This window comes from Coenobita brevimanus, chromosome 75 (assembly GCF_032717465.1).
Source record: "Coenobita brevimanus isolate Jiangsu-jjx chromosome 75, ASM3271746v2, whole genome shotgun sequence".
In the NCBI taxonomy this organism is placed as follows: domain Eukaryota; kingdom Metazoa; phylum Arthropoda; class Malacostraca; order Decapoda; family Coenobitidae; genus Coenobita; species Coenobita brevimanus.
The window spans coordinates 16,952,359-16,974,193 of NC_137028.1; the positions used below are offsets into that span (position 1 = coordinate 16,952,359).

At 42.7% G+C, this 21,835-nt stretch overlaps 1 protein-coding gene across 1 annotated transcript in view; it reads right to left on the reverse strand.

Annotated features, from left to right (window-relative positions):
• LOC145408077 (E3 ubiquitin-protein ligase makorin-2-like) overlaps positions 1-21,835 on the reverse strand; it is a 116,462-nt gene that overhangs the window by 41,821 nt on the left and 52,806 nt on the right. Inside the window, exon 8 of the mRNA XM_080278886.1 lies at positions 15,405-15,521. Coding sequence (XP_080135012.1) covers positions 15,405-15,521 — 117 coding nt within the window. The remainder of the gene's footprint in view (positions 1-15,404; positions 15,522-21,835) is intronic.

Consider the following 21,835-nt stretch of genomic DNA (forward strand, 5'->3'; position numbering starts at 1 on the left):
TATGTGAGACTGTCTCGCTGGAAGTGGCTGGGGCACATATACAGAAAAGAAGGTAGTTTAATACAGGATGTGCCAGAGTGGACTGCTAGAGGAAGAAGAGGTAGAGGTAGGCCGAGGGAAACCTGGTTGAGGACAATGAAAAGAGAAGCAGGAAAGGAGTGTTGGTGGGACCTGAAGGAGATGACAAGAGACAAATATTGGTGGAGAGAGTTCATTGAGGCCCTATGCATCCTGTGGGGTGCCACAGGAAATGATTAATTAATTAATATATATATATATATGAATGGTAAAGTTGGGAATGTGAAGGTGGATGGAATAGTTGGTGAGTGGGGTGTGCCTGCTGAGATAGATGAGAATGGGAGTGCGTTAGTGGACATTTGTGCTGGGAGGGGGTTGGTGATAGCCAATACCCTCTTCAGGCATAAAATGATCCACAGGTATACATGGCGAGTGATGAGAAGGGTGGGTGGTGAACTGAATGAAAGGAAGGCAATGATTGATTATGTGTGTGTGGATGAAAGGATGCGAAGACGTATATTGGATGCAAGAGTTTATAGAGGTTGGGGGAGAGGACTTTCTGACCACTACTTGGTGGTGGCCAGAATTAAAGTTCAAGTAAGATGGAGGAATAGAAGAAGGGAAAGACGAGAGGAAGGAGTAGTTGCAAGGAGAGTGGAAAGGTTACAAGAGGATGAGAAAAAGGCAGAGTATAAGAGAGAAGTGGAGGAACGATTAGGCAAATATGAGTTGGAGCAGATGGGGGACGTGGAAGGTGTGTGTTGAATATTTACAGAAGAAATATGTGCAGCATGTGATGTGGTGTGTGGAAGGAAGAGAAGACGGAGGGGGGTGCAAGGAACAGCGTGGTGGACTGAAGAGGTGAAACGGGCTGTGGCACAAAAGAAGAAAGCATACAATGAATGGATGAGAAATAGGGGCGTGGAAGAAATTGAGAGGCGGAAGAGAGAGTTATATGTAGAAAGAAAGAGAGGTGAAAAGATTAGTAAGAGAGAGTAAGAAGAGAGTGGATGAGGAATTTGGAAGGAATTTGAGTGTAAAGTGGAGGGACTGTAAGAAAATGTTCTGGAAAGAGGTGAAAAGAGTAAGACAGGGTGGAAGTGAAGTTATCAGGGGAGTGAAAGATAAAAATGGTAGATTACTAGTGGAGAAGGGAGAAAAAGTGAGCAGATGGAGAGAACACTTTAAGGAATTGTTGAATGTGGAGGATGGAAGTAATGCGAGTATAAGTGGCTGGGGAATGGCTGGGAGAAGGAAGGAGGTGAGAAGACAGGAAGAAATCAGTAGGATAGAAGTTGTGGAAGCAATGAAGAAAGTTAAATCGGGGAAAGCCCCAGGAATTGATGGAGTGTGTGGTGAAATGCTGAAGCATGGGGGAGAGATAGTAGTAGAATTGATGTGGAAGATGTGCAGATTGGCCTGGGAGGAAGGTAGAGTCCCGGAGGATTGGAAGTCAGGTATAGTTATTCCCTTGTACAAAGGAAAAGGGCAAAAAGAAGTGTGTGGTAATCATAGGGGCATTTGTCTTCTTAGTATAATATGAAAAGTGTATGGTAGGATACTTATTGACAGAGTTAGAGAAAGAACAGAGAAATTAGTTGGAGAAGAACAGGGAGGCTTTAGGAAGGGAAGAGGTTGTGTAGATCAGATATTCATTCTCAGATCTTTAGTGGAAAAGTTTCTAGAGAAGGGAAAGAAGTTGTATGCAGCTTTCATGGATTTGGAGAAAGCATATGACAGGGTGGATAGACTAGGATTGTGGAAAGTGTTAAGAATATATGGAGTAGATGGGAAGTTGTTGAATGCTGTGAAGAGTATGTACGATGGTGCGAAGGCTGCAGTGTGTGTGGATGGTGAACTAAGTGAATTTTTCTCTTTGAAAGTTGGGTTGAAACAGGGATGTGTCATGTCTCCATGGTTGTTCAATCTGTACATGGATGGGGTAATAAAAGAGGTACAAGGTGGGGTAGTGGATGTTGAAGTGGCCCTGGTGAGAGAGGATAGTGTTTGGAAACTCCCTGTACTGTTGTTTGCAGATGATACTGTGTTGTTGAGTGAAGACGAAGGGGAGCTGCAAGGCTTGGTGGATGAGTTTGAGAGTGTGTGTAAGAAACGGAATCTAAAGGTGAATGTAGGGAAGAGTAAAGTGATGGTCTTTGAGAGAGGTGAAGTCAGCGAATGTACAGCGAGGTTGGATGGTGAGGAATTGGAAAATGTGAGTATGTTTAAGTACTTGGGTAGTGTGATGAGTAAGGATGGAGGTTTGGAGGGTGAAGTGCTTGAAAGGGTACAGGAGGGAAGAAAGGTTGCTGGTTCTTTGAAAGCAGTGATAAGAAACAGGGAAGTGAGCATGGAAGTGAAAAAGTTACTACATGACAGTATTGTGATACCAACTCTAACGTACGGAAGTGAAGCTTGGACGTTGTTGGAGGGACACAAGTCAAGAGCGACAGCCGTGGAAATGAGTTATTTAAAAGGAGCCTGTGGAGTCACATGGAGAGACAGGCTGACGAATGAGGATATAAAGAAGCGTTGTGGTGTTGATGTGGATGTGATAGGAAGAGTTATGAGGAACACACTGAGGTGGTTTGGCCATGTGGAGAGGATGGAGGGTGAGAGACTGACGAAGAGAGTGTATGTGGGTGAGGTGGAGGGGGAAAGAGGGAGGGGGAGGCCAAGGATGAGATGGAGAGATGGGGTGGAGAGGTATATGAGAGAGGGGGATGTGAGTTGGGAGCAGGGCAGTGAAATGGCAGGGGACAGGGCGACTTAGAGGCGATTTGTTTGCGGCCACCCCAAACGGGATTGAGGCGTCTGGCAATAGATAGATAGATAGATAGATAGATATATATATATATATATATATATATATATATATATATATATATATATCTCCCTATGTGTTAATTGGGGTTGGTGGAGGATTAGTGCCCCTCCCTGTAAAACAATTAACTCTAAGCCCTTGGCCACCCCGTTTGGGATACATGGCGTCTGGCAATGAATGAAATGAATATATATATATATATATATATATATATATATATATATATAAGTAATCCTTCCACTATCCGACATAATAGAGCCAAAGGCATGTCCGGAAAGTGGTCCTGTCCAGATAGTGTGCACCAGCCTCCTGGACTGGTACTTATAGACCCTAACCCAGCCTAACTTTGAAAGCCACCTAAATAACTCCCTACCGGACATGCATAGCACCTATTTAAACCTATTTAAAACCCTGTTCACACCAATAATGGACATAAAGCATGAAATAAATGAAAAGGAACCAAAGAATGAGGAATTAGAAGTGACTGTACCTCAGCCAGGGTACTTACATCACGTTTGTGGCTGCCTTTCTATAGTTTTGGCAGTGGCGAAAATGCTCTTGAAGCACGTACAGTAATCCAGTGTTGTGCTGCGCTTAATTCTTTGCACTGTGAGTTATAATTGTTTAACACTGCACATTGTTCTTAACTGCACCACTGCAGTTCTAACCGCCAGATAAACTGCCAATTTGCACTCCACAGTTGATCCTTTGCACTCTAAGTTCAAATTTCTTAACACTGTAAATTCCCATGTGGCCTAGAGGCGAGGTATTGCAGTATATTCACTGTTTATTCACAAAAAACGAGCACGTGTGGCTTCCAGTGCGATAAGGATCTATTCACAATCGAAGTTTGGGTGTAACTATTGATGTCGGAGAAACAGAGTTGCCAGATCACAACGGCCACATTACCAATCTCCTCAACTTTCATTACCAAATTTAACTTTTCATTACCAAATTCGTAAAGCTAGCATTTATTCTTCACTAATTATATATACAAGTGGAAATACATGTAATCACTCTCCTTAAAATTAACAGCATGCTGATTATTTTCACGCTATGTAGGGTAACAGATTAATCTGAGAGAGCAAATCTCCATCCTGTGTATCCTCTTACATGTGAAAAATCCATTTGGTAATGCATTATTCTGATTCATTACCAAACGAATTTTTCATTACCAAATTGGCCCACATTTGGTAATGAAAAATACCAAATGGCAACCCTGACAGGGAAGGGGGGAGGGGGGAGGATGGAAGGGGCGATGGTGTAAGCAGCTGTTTGGTGCCACACGGCAATTTCAAATTACGGGTGGGAAAAAATTAGGATTTTGGGGGGATTTTTTTCTTTTTTTGGCCATTTTTCGGTTCCGATGGTCCAGGTCCACAATGTCCAGTAAGTGGGGATGTCCGGAAAGTGGGCGTCCAGAAAGTAGAGGGATTACTGAATATATATATATATATATATATATATATATATATATATATATATATCTACCTATCTATCTATTGCCAGACACCATAAACCTGTATGGGGTGGCCATTTGACTCTGAGTTATTTGTTTTACAGGGAGGGGCACTAACCATCCACCAACCCACTTGACACGTAGGGAGCACGTACGGTTTGGTTATATGGTTACCACCCAGCATTGTAAATGGTTTCTTGGCTTACAGGAAACCATTTGGCTTGTCACCCAATGTAAAGCCACCTGTAATGGAAAGAAAAGCATTAAGTAGGAAGAGAGGAGGGCAGGCACAGAAAAAAATTTAAAAGGCTAAGGAAGAAGTAGGCAGCACTACATCAAGTGAGTGGATGATGGTCGCCACCACCTATAGTGGTAGGTGGTGGTGACCATATGTGTATATATATATATATATATATATATATATATATATATACAGTATATATATATATATAAAGTAATCCCTCTAATATCCGAACACCCACTATCCGAATATCCCCACTAACCGAACATAATCGTCCTGGGGGGGGGGGGGAAATCCCGCCCGAAATTTGAACTTGGCGCACGGGGCGTGGGACAGCTTTGTTGTGGCACGTCATTCTTCCGACGTCCGCTAGAGCGCCCCTGCATCCTCCCTACTTTCCGCCTGTCTCTCGTCGTGCGTGAACGCTCATCGTCATGGCTGCCCATCTGCTGGTTTTTGTGGTGGTGCCTTACCTGCTGCAGGCACTCCTGCTGCTCTCGTGCCTCTCCTCCGTGTGTGTGATGATGGCCCCACCGCCTGAGAAGAGGAAGAGAGTGGTGTTGACTCTGGAGAAGAAGCGGGAGATATTGGAGAAAGTAGATGCGGGGTGGTCTTCTTCACGCATCCTCCGCGAGTTTAACCTGGCCCGGTCTACTTTGATATTAAGAGATCCCGAGACAAACTCATGCAGTACACGGTTGACTTCTCGTCAAGAAACAAACGCAACATGGAGAGGAAGGTGATGTTTACTCCCAAGTTTGCTGAAGTCGACCACTCCACGTTGATTTGGTATTGACAACGTGCTGCTGGTGTGACGGTACGTGCTACGGAGCTGAAGGCTGCTGCTGAGAAGTTCGCCAGGCTTCACGACGCCCTAGACTTCAAGGCATCCGAGGGTTGGCTCTTCGTGTTTAAGTTACGGCATGGCCTTACCAACCGTAAGTCTCATGGCGAAGCTTTGGATGCTAACAAGGATAGAGTTGACGAGTTTCGGCACAAGGTGAAGGGCTTGATCGACAGGGAGGACCTCACTCTCGCTCAAGTTTACAATGCTGACGAAACTGGTTTATTCTATCGCTCTTTGCCAATGAACACTCTAGCCGAGGAGACGGAGAAGCGTGTACCTGGCCGCAAGCTCTCCAAGGAACGGATATCTGCTTTGTGTTGTGCCAATGCTAATGGCATGCACTGGCTTAAGCCCGTCATTGTTGGCCGTGCAAAGCAGCCTCGGTGTCTTCGTGGGATGATGGATGTCCTTCCTGTCGTCTGGTACCATTCTTTGAAGGCATGGTTCACAGCCCAGATCTTCAAAGACTGGTTCCACCACCATTTCGTCACAGAGGTCATACATTACCAGATGGAGAAACTGGGAATCCCACGCGACCAGGTAAAGGCCCTCCTTCTCCTCGACAATGCACCTGCCCACCCGTGCGACAAGGACTTGGTGGCTGAGAATGGCTGCATTAGGTGCATGTTTCTGCCACCTAATACGACTGCTCTCATCCAACCAATGGACCAAGGAGTGATCGTGGCAACGAAGCGCCTATACCGCCGGAAATTCCTGGACAAGGTGATGGTTGTTCTCGAGGACGAGGACGAGTGCAAGGAGGGAAGGGACACACGAAGCCAGCAGACTTTGGAAAACCTTCACCGCTACAACATCAAGTCTGCAATCTACAACTGGGCCAGTGCATGGAAGGAAATCCCCGTCAAGACTCTAGAAAATGGTTGGTCTCATCTGCTTCTCGGAACGGATGTGGAGTACGATTTCCTAGGTTTTGACGTGGATAACTTCCATGCACGTCTACGTACGCACAGCGATGATGTTGATGTGGACGACGTGCGTGAGTGGTTGGATGACGACGAGGGCGATCCTGGGTATCAGACCCTGTCTGCTATCGAGATCGCATCTTCAGTTGCAGGTGTCAGTACCCAGCTTGAAGATTCCGACGAGGACGGCGACGATGATGCAGACTCCTCTCAGCATGACACAACTCCAGCCATCCCCAAGCTGAGCGCACTCTGGGAACATCTAGAGTTCGTTCTGGACAACCTGGAACACCCGGACTGCGACAGGGAGATGGGGCGGCCCTTGGGACTTGTGGAGGAAGTGCGTGCTTTCAGGCAGCGCATCATAAATCGTCAGAATCGTCGTTCCTTGCGTCAATCAACCACTGACAGTTTTTTCAGGCCCGTGACCCCCGCTGTGCCCAGCCCTGGCTCCACTCTGTTGCCTCCCCAAGACAGGCCCTCATGCTCCGAGTCACAGCCCAGCACATCAGCCACGGTGGAGTCACCGCTCGACGTGAGTTTGCGTCTGTCTTCAGAGTCGTCTGCAGTGGGTACGCCATCACCATGACCCAGCGACGCACCCCTAGGTCACCTCCCTGTGCTACTCTCAGACTCTGACAGTGATTAGACACCAAGAACTTCTCCACTAGACCACACGGGAATTTACAGTGTTGTGCAGTGAAAAAAACAGTGCATTGTGTTAAGGATTTACAGTTGTGAGTGAAAAGACAAATAATTTTTGGACTAAATTTAAAGTAAATTAACTTGTGTGTTTTTGGTTTAGAAAATGCTTATAAGAGTGGAAAGACTTAAAGTGCAGAGTGCAACACTTATTAAGTTACAATGGAGCACATGTTAGACAAGAGTGCGCACTGTGAAGAGAATGGACTTCTGAGTGCGAATGACTAAGTTCAGTGCAAGACTTCATGAACAGTGTACTGCAAGTGCTTCAGGAAATCCTTCTTACTGTCAGAGTCTGAGATGAGGCGGTTATTCATCGAGATGGTCGTGGACTTGCTGTAAGTAGGCAGAATGTTTCATACTGTACTCTACTGTATTTTCCAAACTATACTTACCTCAAACACCTCATTTCACTCTTTTATGTCCCTTATTGGTGTGAATATTCTGTGTCTTAGGTGCTATGCATGTGCAGTAGGGAGGTGTTTTTCTGAGTTAGGCTACGTTAGGGTCCATAACTACCAGTCCAGGAGCCAGGGACTTGTACCCAGAATTTTGAATATTGTATGAACCTATCTCAAAAACCTCATTTTATGCTTCTTTTGCATTTATTTCAGTCTTTTATGTCCCTTATTGGTGTGATTTGGGTCTTAAATAGGTGTTATGCATGTCCAGAGGGAGTTGTACAGGTGTTTTTCTGAGTTAGGGTCCATAAGTACAAGTCCAGAAGCTGGGGCCCAATATCTGGACAGGACCAGTATCCGGACCTGCCTATGGCTCTATTATGTCGGATATCGGAGGGATTACTGTGTATATATATATATATATATATTGTGTGTGTGTGTGTGTGTGTGTGTGTGTGTGTGTGTGTGTCTGCCCTTTGTTTGTCCTATATCTCATATCTTTCCTGTCACTTATTTCTTTCCACTTCAGGTGGCTCTATACTGAGCGACAGGTCTAATGGTTTAATGCAGGGTGGTAACCACAGAGCCAAACAACAGGATGAAGTGGTGCCTACTACTCTGTCCAAGTTAACTGGGTGGACAGACACAAATGGTGCATCAATCCAGGACCCAAACCTCCACACTCTTCACCGCAACTCAGCGAGGTGCTGTCTGCCGCAAAGGAACATCGTTTCACTGCATGGGACATCCCTGCAGGAGTGGTTGCTTGGCTGTTGTTGATGGGTCTGCTCAACCAGCCAGACCCAAGTTACTCAACAATAACAACAGTAATCCACTATATTCCACAACGGACAAAAACTGAGATAAAGTGTATCAAAGAGATTAGTGAGCTTATGGTTTATGCTTGCAGCACAGAACTCATTTCAGATTTGCTTAGTTCACACAGTGTTTTAACAACGAACCCTATGAGTACTGGTATTAATGAGTGACGGGTTCATAAAAACTAGTTTCTGGTCTGACAATGAACATACATACAGTACAATCCCAGCTATCCGGTATCCAGACAAACGGAATACTCAGAACAACGGGAAAATTCAAGGGCTGGTAAAAATGTCAGTAAGTTATAACTGTGCGCCAATTTGAATGGACCGCCAAACCGCCGTTTGATTGTGTCACGCGAGGCTGGGGGAAGTCAGACAAAGCGAGGTGAAGGCATTTCCGGCTGATGTAAATCCCTAGCAAATCCTCTTAACCACCCCTCCTCTCCCCCTCTTTCCCGTACTTGAATTCAGTCATCCTCCACACCCTCCAAAAATCACCAGTCTGCGTTTTGCCACCAGACAGTAAACAAGGTCTTTTGCTGTTGTGTTCCTCTGATAGACGGTAATTTGTACACTCCAAAATGCCTGAAGTGCAAACTAAACGTAAGCGTATCGTGCTTACCTTGAAACAGAAGCTGGACATACAGTATGCAACAGACTTGAAAAAGGCGAACATTATAAAACACTAATGGCTGAATATAAATGTTAATAGGAATGAAAGTTTACTTTGTTGGAAGAAAAATAAATAATATGCCTCCATTTCATACGTACATCATTTATTTTATTTTCTGCAAAACAGCTGAGTGGCGGGTGAGGGGTGGAGTGATGGAGGTCAGGTAGGGAAGAAGAAGAAGTCGGAAACGTAAACAAACTCACGTGAGGGCACAAGTGTTGTGATAATTCTACAGTGCAGTCTTAACACATCATCAGTTCACTAATAAATGTTCAAGCTTTTATTTCTTTATTTTATTTTTCAATTTTTATGAGTACAGTACATATAATGAATACAGTAATTCGGTAAACAATGGACTGGTGTAATTTGCAGTACTGCAAATTGCTAGACATTGCACACGTGCGTTATGACCATGGTGTGTGTTTACAAGGCAGTTTTTCAGGCGGAATCTCTTAGTGTAACCCCTAATGTGACTGGTGAGTACCTGAACTGTATTTACTGCTGTGATAGCCTTTGTATAGATTTGATTTGAAAATCAGAAATACGGGAAAAATCTGTAACCGGGATGGTAAATTCCCCAAGCCACCCGGTTAACTGGGATTGTACTGTACATGCATTACAGTAGGCTATATATTCCCTCATATATGCAGTGTCATTTATGTCAGTCCAATTCTAAGTACTGTTTTTACAAGCAGTTCATCATCTCAAGTTGATGCACACGATGTTTCCTATTATTTTTATGTCGATGACATGAAGCTTTCTGTGATGGTGAATCATCATCATCATCATCATCACCATCATCATCATATGGACCTCTTTTCCCACCCTAAAGCAGGGCGAGGAGCAGCAATGTCCAGACAGCCCAAGTCTGCCCAATCGAATGGGCTACGCTTCCATTCACTCATCATTCAGGTCGCCGGAATACTGACTCTATCTGATACTTTAAAAAACCTTCACCACATTCTGTAACGTCACATAAACGTATCTGATAGTCAATCTGAACGCTGTCACGTTAGAAAAGGGATGCCAAATCTCTGACCGTGCACTTCTCACAACATTCATCCAGCCAGCTCAATTTCGTGTCAGTCCCCTAGTCTCACTGACTTCCATACCTCTATTCCTCACACACTCATCCATCATATCCCTCCCTCTTCTCCTTGGCCTAACTCACCTTCTCCCTCCTTCAAATTTGCTCAGATATACCTTATTCACTACTCTATTGTTATCCATTCTCTCCACATGACCATACCATCTCAGTACACTCTCTTCTATTCTGATGTCCACAGACTTCCTCACCCTGCATCTTTCAGGAACCACATTATTTCATATCCTATCCACTCTCTGTACTCCATAAACATTCCTCAGCAGTCCCATTTCCACTGCTGTGACTCTTTACTCTTCATTTTCATGCCACACCATAGTCTCTTATCCATATGTTAAAGCTGGCACTAACACTCCTTCATGTAAGCCTCGCGCAGCTGCAACACTCAAGCCTCTGTTTCATATCAGGGCCTTCATGGCACCAGCTGCTTTCCTTCCTTGTGTTACTCTATTTTCCACTTCCTTTGCCCATTTTCCCTTCCTAGCCACTCTACTTTCCACTTCTTTTGCACATTTTCCTCTTTTCTATCACTGTACCCAGGTATTTGAACACCCACCAATTCCAGTCTTTCTCCATTCACTGTAACATCACACTGGGAGTCACCTTCTCTCTCAATTACCATCACTTTACTCTTTGCTAATGTCTGACATTAAGATTTTAGGAAACTTAAAACTGAATGAAGGCAAAACAAGGATTACTATAACTTTGAAGACTGGAGAGTCACAACTTCCTCCAGTTTGTTCTGTTCATAACTGGGTGTATAGGTGGGGGCGCTCACCATTCACTCATTCGATGTAGTGCTGCTCTCAGGTGTCTGCCCTTTACTCTCCTCCCTCCTTTCCTTCCTTCCTTCCTCTTCTGTCTTTCTTTACTTTGTTCTTTCCTCGTCCATCTGCCTACGGGTGACTTTACACTCCCTCTTTTGTCTATCTTTCCTTCATTTTTTCCTGTTCCTTCTGCCTGTGGGTGTCTCTACACTGAGTGACAAGCCAAATGGTTTCCTGTACACCAGGAAACCATTTACTTTGCTGGGTGGTAACCGTATACAGTAACCTCTCACAGTGCGTGAGTGGATGGGTGGTCCTGGTTCTCACAGTGTGAAATCGGGCTTTGTGAATACATAATCTTATGGGAAAGATTACATATGGGCAGTACACCCTCATACCTTGACATTTTTTTACCCTTAAAAACATAATAATGGGAAAATTTTCCAGACATATACTACAGATACAGCTACAATAACAAAAATATGGTCAGTCATATTAACAACAGTAGATAACAGGCCTTACAGACTTAAGTAACAGGGGTTCTGAGGCTCAGCAACACACTTAGAGTGCCCCGCCGCCCCGGCCACACCACGCTTGTTTAACGGTTGCCAGTGCTGTATTACTCCAGGTTTTGACCATGAAATTTATGGCCTGTCGAATGTTATATTTCTTCCAGAATGCAGCAACAATCAATATGGCGGGGGTTGCAGGTAAGCCAGGTGAAGTAGTTAAGTCAGATGGGGCTGTGGAGGGGGAAGGGAAGGTGGCTGGTGTGTCAGGTGGGGCAGTGGAGGTGGAGGGGATGGCAGCAGGCGAATCAGGGGAGGTGGTGAGGGGAGGATCCTCCATCTCCTACTCGCTACTACTCACATTTTCGGCAATTCCCTTTGTCTCATCCTGTTTGTTTGTTTCATTCCTCATCTTGTTATGGACATATCTGCAGTATAACAATTTGGCATTCACGAAATAAACGTCATTCAGTGAATCCAAACATTATTATAGAAACTGGGTATCTATTCTAACTTATCGTTATTCCCGAAAACGTTATTGTCAAAGTCGCTCTTGGGAAGATCTTACTGTGGATTCCTCTTGAGCACCTTCCCCACGAGCCTCTAAGTTATGATGGGCGCGTCGTGTGGGAAGGGGGGGTCACGTATTCAGGGAAAATAGCAGTTTTGGGCCACTCCTTGCCTCTGCCTTGCATATTGTGGGCTACACTTGCGCAAGCAATGATTTTTGGTCACTCGCGTACTGTGCGATTTGTGCACTCTGAGCTCACGCAGCAGGGGAGCTATCTGTAACTAAATTATGGCGCCTGGTGGTTTTGTGAGTAATTGCGGCACTTCAATCGGACTCAGCCGATGAAGGTTTATATCCAAGGGGTGGCTGGAGTTATTGTTCACATAATGCCACTCAGGAATGAGTGAGGCTGGTCACTCATGTTAAATGTCAGGACCAACATGCCTAGCCCCGGGCTCCTATGCTCCTCATGGGGCAACATAAGATTGGATGATGGATGGACGGATGGACATTTCAATACGAAACTACAGCATAAAGAACATATTAAACAAGTTGTCAGAAACCGTAACCTGCACATCAGAAACCTGTATTCTGTAAAACAGTTTCTAAATAGACAATGTCTCTTACCACTAGTTTGTTGATTATTAGAACATGTTATACACTATGGTGGTACAACTCTAAACTGGCGGCTAGGGTATGGCACGAACCTCTGTACAGTGTTGCTATGTTTCCCAAACCTGCGATGTGAAATGGCTGTTATATACATAAAGGGCGTCACAAATAAGATAAACACACATGAATACAATGTTAACGTGTGTATTATAATACACTATATGAAAGAATAGTAAACTTATTATGCATTAAATATTCATACGGCAATACGGAAACGTGACATAAATATTTTACAGTGATGCTAAAAAAAAAAAAAGGGAGTCACTTTTATTGGCTTTTACCGTATTTCTGGGGTGGGTAATAATGTCACAATTATGATTATAAGATAATATGCAGGAATATAAGTAAAAATATGCCAATTTCTTAGTAAAAAAATAATAATACATTAAACTCTCGTGAGTAGCAACACTCACTCAGACCTAGTCTGACCCAGCCAGACTTTTACCTCCTGGGTGGTGTGGAAATAAAGTCAAATTTACAATATGTACAGTATAATGTAAAAGAAAATAACCAAAATGTATCCTTAAAATAACATTGATGAGAGAGAGAGAGAGAGGGGGGGGGGGGGCAGACCAGGGGAAGTGTTGAGTGCACTGTCGAGCTGAGAGAAAGATGGAGGAAAGGAGGGAAGGAAGGAGGGAGAGAGTGATTGAATGAAAACAAATCACGGCGCCGCACCACCGAGGTCATCTGGTGACATATGCAAAACAATAATAAATATTTTTAAATATAATTAGATATAATAAAAACAAAACAAAGAAATGAAAGCATATGTTTATAAATCACTCATAAAAGAAACAAAATTCCCCAGGGTGACGCACATCTCCCCCCACGAGAGAGAGAGGGGGGGGGGGATCGCACACATGAAAAACGTGGCAACACTGTACAGAGCTTTGCGTCCCACCCTAGCCGCCAGTTTAGATTTGTCATACCATAGTCTTCCACAATCTACTAAACAAAGTTCAATTTGTGTTATATATGGCAGAAAGGCTTACCTTTGGCCTTCCCCTAAGAACCCAAACTACCTTATCTATTAGAGTTACACTGCTTGCCAGTGGAGGTTAGAAAAGAATTTGATCTGTCTCATTATTTTCAAGGTTCTTCAGGTTGGTGAACCATGTATCTAGCTGAATTGTTGAAACTTTTGCCAGCGCACCCATGTGTGACATTACGAAGCAGAGATGAACCTTTGTGCCTCGACGTGCCTAGAGCTGTTCATCAGTCATCTTTCTATGATTGATCTTCTTCCTATACTGCCTCTTGGTTATATAAAAAAATTGCCATTACCCATGGGGCAACTGACTGCTGAACCTTTTAAGGGGCACCTCAGGGCCTTTCTCTTTTCAAGGAGCTATGATCTGAAGAAAGGGAAGGGGAAATGCTCCCCCAAGCTAGACCTTATCAGATCACATTACAGCCCTGCTAGGTGACATGAGGGCGCTACCCCTTCCAGCATGGCAGCTACCGGGAGTGGCTTGAACTCATGATCCCCCAGTCCCAAGTTTGACGCCCTACCACTGAGCCACCCTGCTCTTATGATCTGAGGAGAGGTGCTGTGATGGACAATTATAAGATTTAAACTGCTGCTACTTCTGCTGGACAAGCTTGTATATGAATGACTGTAGAAGTACTGAAAATATGTCACGCGCTAGTGAATTCTTTACTGGAAGACCTGGCACTTCTGAGAAACGAAAGACCAGGTTATTTTTATTACTTGAACAATCTGGATTTTTATGTGGCCTAAGACTATGATCTCACAGGAGTATCATCTAATCTATACTTGATCTTCTACCAACAAATTCTTGTGAAAGATGGAAGACTGACTTTGTAGGGCTTCATTCTGTCACTGCCGTCATGGCAACTATATTTTCCAGTTCTTACTGTCAGCCATCTTAGGTATTTTGACACAAACAGGCTTCCTGTTTCCTGAATCCTCGTAACTAAAGAGAACAATGTTACAACATGTCCCATCCGTAAGATCTCTATCAGTAACCTTACATTACCATACTGTACTCTGAGTAGAATTCCACAATATAAATCTGTGTTTGTACATCATAAGGATCCATCATTTACAGTACACATCTACAATAAAAGTACTCAGGTGACAAAGGTAGTCACACTATATGTAAACCATAAATGTACTATAACAAACATGGGAATCCCTATACTGTCTCATATCAAAACCTGTATATTATCACATGCAGGCACCCCCCCCTTCTCCCCCAACACAAAGGGGTTTCATATTAACCCTTTCATGCACCTAAAGTTTTCTGTATGTTTGTGTGACATGATCAGAGAAAATGCTGTGAGGGAAGCCTGGACTCATGCACAAAGGAAATCATTCCCATGGATTACATTTGCCCTAGAAACTGGTCATACTGGTATAAATTGTATACCATCATTTTAAAAACATACAAAACTGATAAGTAAAAGTACAGCGAAAGTACTGAAATGCAATGAGAATAATGTGTTTCCACAGTAAAAAGAACTTCCCAACACCTTACCACAATATTCTGCCCACACCATGCAAGAGCTAAGTATATGTTTATGTGCAGAATTTCACGATCTTTCGTGTGATGTCTTGGGAATTTTAATATAACCAACAGTTTTTCCGTAAATCACCAAAAATAGCGTGTGTGCATCCCTCCCTCCCCAACCAAAAGGCAAAAGAAAGCCAACTATTTGAGAGCATTGGCCTTGAAAAAGACACCCTCCCCTATGCAGCAAAGATAGACACACTTCATGCTAAAACTTAATTTTTGGTGAATATTTTTGTCCAAAATTGCCTATCAGCATCCCTTCAGACCAACACTGACAAGAGCGTCGTAGGTTCCTCTTCAGGCTAACACCATTTTGACTCATTTTGCGTTATCGTGCGCGAGAGGGTTAATGTCAAACACCAAAACTAGCATCTTATCTGGCAATAACTCTTACCTTAAAGCTATCTGGTAACTATCAAGGAGCTTGTCTTTCTCTTCTTTGTCCTTGTCATCAACCCAGTAGCGGGAGGGAATTACAAAGTCACTCTGAGTGCGACATTCTGGGCAAGACCTGAGAAGGAGAGTTATTAACCAATCTAATGGTACACAACCAAATATCCTAGTGAGGAACATTATGTGCTAACAATATGCATTAACTAAATAGACAAGTAGATCATTAACTCATTGTATCTGACATCTAGCTCCCTCCTAGGAACCCATCCAACAAGGGATGGCCATGAGGGAACTGCCTCTGGTTACAAAGCTAAAGAAAATACAGTAATCCCTCATTATATGATATTTCGCTCATACAACATCAAAATGTTAGTACCCAATGCCCACTATACGATGGGAACAATCTGCTACAACGATGGATCATCAGCGGCTCTGTGAACAGCGAATGTGTGAACGCAATACAAATGTCCTCACACTGTCGGCGCTGGACCACACACACTTGTCCACCTGTCCAGCCTCATTAGCTAGCCCTGCCCAGCCAGCCAGCCCTGCCCAGCCAGCCAGTTCTGGCAGTGATGAGTGAGGGCTATGACTGTGTGACCGAGTCGGGACAATTTGCCGTCAGGACGATTCCCCGTCATTTATTTACGTATCAGTTTATTTAGCAAGTACACTAGTTTTTGAATTATGTAAGTTATAAAAGTGATGGTGGTTTATTGTTTATATAGTAAATGTAAAATATGGCATCAAATCATGGGTATTAAATGAAAAAATAAAAAATATATTGAAACATGAATCAGCTGATTTACGATTGTTTCTTCATCTTAACATAAGGCTACATACGAGACATTGGCATTTATATAAATGCCTAATGACTTTAAGTGAATGATCGACATACTTTGGAATTATATGAATACTCCTCATATTACATCTATATAAACGTTTCAGGACAATTCATCAAGTCAATTCGCCATCACAACAATAACAAGACAATTTGCCATCAGGACTTTTCGTCATCAGGATGATTCCCCGTCGTTCATTTCATATCAGTTTATTTAGCAAGTACACTAGTTTTTTAATACTGTACTTGCACCTCTTCAAAGTCGTTTTAAAATATACCCAGGATGTTGTAGTAAAACAATTAACTCTAAGCCCTTGGCCACCCCGTTTGGGATACATGGCGTCTGGCAATGAATGAATGTTGTAGTACCAATGGAAATTAATGAAGACAGCTATGGGTGATGCTTGAATATAATTCAAAGTCAACTACAGCAATGTAGAAACAAGTTAAATATTATCTAAAAGTGCAACTTACACATGATATCCAAAGCCTACTGTACACTACTGAATGAAAATAGACTTTGATAGATCTCCCTGAAAATTAGTTATGAAAGTAACAGTTAATCAATAATAAGTATACAGTATTTATAGAATGACGGGGAATCGTCCTGATGAGGAATCGTCCATATTATGACAGCAAATTGTCGACTTCATGGCGAATAGTCTAGGAACCAAATCAACAACCCTGCTTGCTTCAGTAAAGGTAAGAACTACAGTATACTGTTGTTTTCATGTTTTTTTTCTCTTTATTCACTATTAATGTGATACTTTAAATGTTTAAACATAAGGATACTTCATGTATGAGTGCTAAGGTGTGTGTATGTGAGAGTTAAGGTAGGTCTGGGAACGTATCCCCATTGACTCCATGTTATAATGGGGTTGTTTTACGATGGGGTTTTCAGGAACGGTACCCCATCGTATAATGAGGGATTACTGTACCTCGTACTTACAGATAGAGTAGGTGATTTTTTTTTTTTTTTTAAATAAAAATAAAATATTTTTATTCGATTTTTCTCATTTATTTTTCTGTTTATTATATAGCTAATATTTCAAAAGCAGTATACTGAATACTGTCAACTTCATGTCCAGTCTATCCACTGATGGTTCAGGCTGAAAGCCACTGCCCAGAATCCAGATACATACCTGTTCAAGTCCTGTCTATACACTACTTGTTAAGGCTGAGTTGCCAGTGTTAATCAAGACAGCATATTCCAAAGCTTATTATATTACCACACAGAAGAATCTTAACCTGATATTATTATAACATGGCCTTAACGCCTTCACCATGAGGGTGACTAACCTCGCGTATTAGTGTATGAGGCATTCCCCCCCCCCCCGTTCCCCCACACTACCTTTCAAGGGAAAAGCTGCTATCATGCAAAAATAGGTATGGTATTTTGTATGTCTGTGTATATGTGTGTATGTGAGTATACACCTACGTATTTAAGACTGAATCTGTCACTGGTTATTCATTCATTCATTGCCAGACGCCATGTATCCCAAACGGGGTGGCCAAGGGCTTAGTTAATTGTTTTACAGGGAGGGGCACTAATCCTCCACCAACCCCACTTGACACGTAGGGATGCTTGTAATAAAAATAATACAAATTGAAAAATATTTTGAGTAGGTTTATCATAAAAATTACATCGTAGTGGAAGCTTATAGATATACAAATTAATTCAATGTACTCACCTATTAGAAATGTTTCCTCTAAGCTCTCTCTGCATGTCGTGTTTCAGGTTTCCCTTTCTTTACAGTTTCAGGCAGGGAAAAACATGGAAATTTCAGTATGCTCACAAACCGGTCTCTACTCATCACCTCAGGACAGAATACTGCTGCCACCGTACAACATACTTCTGCTCCAGTACATGTAAATGCAGGGCAATTTTGCTATTCCCATGGCAAAAAAAAAGCCTGATAAAAAAGTACATATCACTTTCTGAAACTGGATGCCAAAGAATGCTCTTTACTTTACCCTTTTTCTGTGGGTGTTCACTAAAAAATTAATTTGTCTTCTGATTTGTCCACGGACATAATTGCTTCACCACATCTGCATAAAAAAATCGCTTGAAAGAGTCCAAAGACGACACAATTTCATATTCACTGATCACTGGGTTCAGCCCGAAAAAATCAGTTGTATACTCAGGCACGTGGTTGTGACGTGTGTCAGCAAATATGCTGCTTATCAACCGCCAGCAAACTTCGATTTCTTTTTCACGAACATCATCAAATTCATCACTCTCAAGTTCTTCACTCGACGAGTCACTGATATCCAAGTCTTGAGCCGACGGCTGATAATCCTCATCACTCGAGGAAATACTCTGTGATTCTGCCATAATCCACAGTGGAGGGAGCACCAGCACATTCTCCTATGACACATAGCCAAGACTTATCCTGGTGGGATGCAGAGTTACTGTCCACCACGACATCAATTACGTGTCCTTCCATATATATTGGGACTGGCTGAAAAAACAGTTGGTGGGCAAAATGGGTGGAGCTTATTTAATCCTCAGTAACATATATGGGTTACAAGAGGATGAGAAAAAGGCACAGTGGAGGGAGCAACAGCACATTCTCCTATGACACATAGCCAAGACTTATCCTGGTGGGATGCAGAGTTACTGTCCACCACGACATCAATTACGTGTCCTTCCATATATATTGGGACTGGCTGAAAAAACAGTTGGTGGGTTAAATGGGTGGAGCTTATTTAATCCTCAGTAACATATATGGATTACAAGAGGATGAGAGAAAGGCAGAGTATAAGAGAGAAGTGGAGGAATGATTGGGCAAATTTGAATTGGAGCAGATGGGGGATGTGGAAGGTGTGTGCAGGATATTTAGAGAAGAAATATGTGCAGCATGTGATGTGGTGTGTGGGAGGAAGAAAAGACGGAGGGGGGTGCAAGGAACAGCGTGGTGGACCGAAGAGGTGAGACAGGCTGTGGCACAAAAGAAGAAAGCATACAATGAATGGATGAGAAATAGGGCCATGGAAGAAGTTGACAGGCGGAAGAGAGAGTTATACGTAGAAAGAAAGAGAGAGGTGAAAAGATTAATAAGAGAAAGAAGAGAGTGGATGAGGAATTTGGAAGGAATTTGAGTGTAAAGTGGAAGGACTGTAAGAAAATGTTCTGGAAAGACGTGAAGAGAGTAAGATAGGGTGGAAGTGAGGTTAGCAGGGGAGTGAAAGATAAAAATGGTAGATTAGTAGTGGAGAAGGGAGAAAAAGTAAGCAGATGAAGAGAACACTTTAAGGAATTGTTGAACATACAGGATGGAAGTAATGCGAGTATAAGTGGCTGGGGAATGGCTGGGAGAAGGAGGGAGGTGAGAAGACAGGAAGAAATCAGTAGGATAGAAGTTGTGGAAGCAATGAAGAAAGTTAAATTGGGGAAAACCCCAGGAATTGATGGAGTGTGTGGTGAAATGCTGAAGGATGGGGGAGAGATAGTTGTAGAATGGATGTGGAAGATGTGCAGAGTGGCCTGGGAGGAAGGTAGAGTCCCGGATGATTGGAAGTCAGGTATAATTATTCCCTTGTACAAAGGAAAAGGGCAAAAAGAAGTGTGTGGTAATCATAGGGGCATTTGTCTTCTTCGTATAACAGGAAAAGTGTATCGTAGGATACTTATTGACAAAGTTAGAGAAAGAACTGAGGAATTAAATGGAGAAGATCAGGGAGGCTTTAGGAAGGGAAGAGGTTGTGTAGATCAGATATTCATGCTTAGATCTTTAGTGGAAAAGTTTCTAGAGAAGGGAAAGAAGTTGTATGCAGCTTTCATGGATTTGGAGAAAGCATATGACAGGGTAGATAGACAAGGATTGTGGAAAGTATTAAGAATATATGGAGTAGATGGGAAGTTGTTGAATGCTGTGAAGAGTATGTATGATGGTGCTAAGGCTGCAGTGCTTGTGGATGGTGAACCGAGTGAATTTTTCTCTTTGAAGGTTGGGTTGAAACAGGGATGTGTCATGTCTTCATGGCTGTTCAATCTGTACATGGCTGGGGTAATAAAAGAGGTACAAGGTAGGGTAGTGGATGTTGGAGTGGCCCTGGTGAGAGAGAATAGTGTTTGGAAACTCCCTGTACTGTTGTTTGCAGATGATACTGTGTTGTTGAGTGAAGACGAAGGGGAGCTGCAAGGCTTGGTGGATGAGTTTGGGAGAGTGTGTAAGAAACGGAATCTAAAGGTGAATGTAGGGAAAAGTAAAGTGATGGTCTTTGAGAGAGGTGAAGTCAGTGAATGTACAGCGAGGTTGGATGGTGAGGAATTGGAAAATGTGAGTACGTTTAAGTACTTGGGTAGTGTGATGAGTAAGGATGAAGGTTTGGAGGGTGAAGTGCTTGAAAGGGTACAACAGGGAAGAAAGGTTGCTGGTTCCTTGAAAGCAGTGATAAGAAACAGGGAAGTGAGCATGGAAGTGAAAAAGTTACTACATGACAGTATTGTGATACCAACTCTAACGTATGGAAGTGAAGCTTGGACGTTGTTGGAAGGACAGAAGTCAAGAGTGACAGCCGTGGAAATGAGTTATTTAAGAGGAGCCTGTGGAGTCACATGAAGAGACAGGCTGACGAATGAGGATAATAAGGAGCATTGTGGTGTGGATGTGGATGTGATGGGAAGCGTTATGAGGAACACACTGAGGTGGTTTGGTCATGTGGAGAGGATGGAAGGTGAAAGATTGACGAAGAGTGTGTATGTCAGTGAGGTGGAGATAGGAAGAGGGAGGGGGAGGCCGAGGATGAGATGGAGGGATGGAGTGGAAAGGTATATGAGAGAGGGGGGTGTGAGTTGGGAGCAGGGCAGTGAAATGGCAGGGGACAGGGCAACGTGGAGGCGATTTGTTTGTGGCCATCCCAAACGGGATTGAGGCGTCTGGCAAATAGAACATATATGGGCCAATATGAAAAGCCCTTGCACAATAAACTAAACCCTCTGCTGTCTCCTTTGGTGGCAATGATATATGATGACACAGAGGTGTCATAATGTGTGCACACTGGAGGGTTATGACGATGTATAAGTGTCATCATGGTGAAGGGGTTAAGTGACCAAGCACAGCCTACCTAGTCTTATGGCTTTGGTTTTATGCCAACACAAAGTTATACACAACTTTTACAAACCTTCAGATTTTATTTAGATTCAAAAAAATAAAAATAATAAAAATAAATCATTTTTTTAAGCAAAAAAAATGATTTAATCACATGATTAAATTTGATTTAATCAATGCCAACCCTGCTTACAGACTAATTTATCTTAATTAACCTACCAGAAGAAGGAAATCACTAATGAATTTTTATTATCTAGTGGCAAGGGAATGTTCTCACATCAAAGGTGTTAATGTTCAACCAAATCAATATTGTACTTTTTTCTACCAGAGTAAACACCTTTATCATATCTTGAAAATTCAAACAAAGAAGAAAATTATTTTGTATGAGAACTACTTCATAAAACAACATTTTTCAAATAAAAGTATTCAATTGTGTTGTTATGCAATCATTAAATTAAGCACAGAAGTAAGGCACTTCTAGTAATACAAGCTAATTTACCATCAAAGGGCAAGGGGCCTCCCTCAGTGGAATGAGTC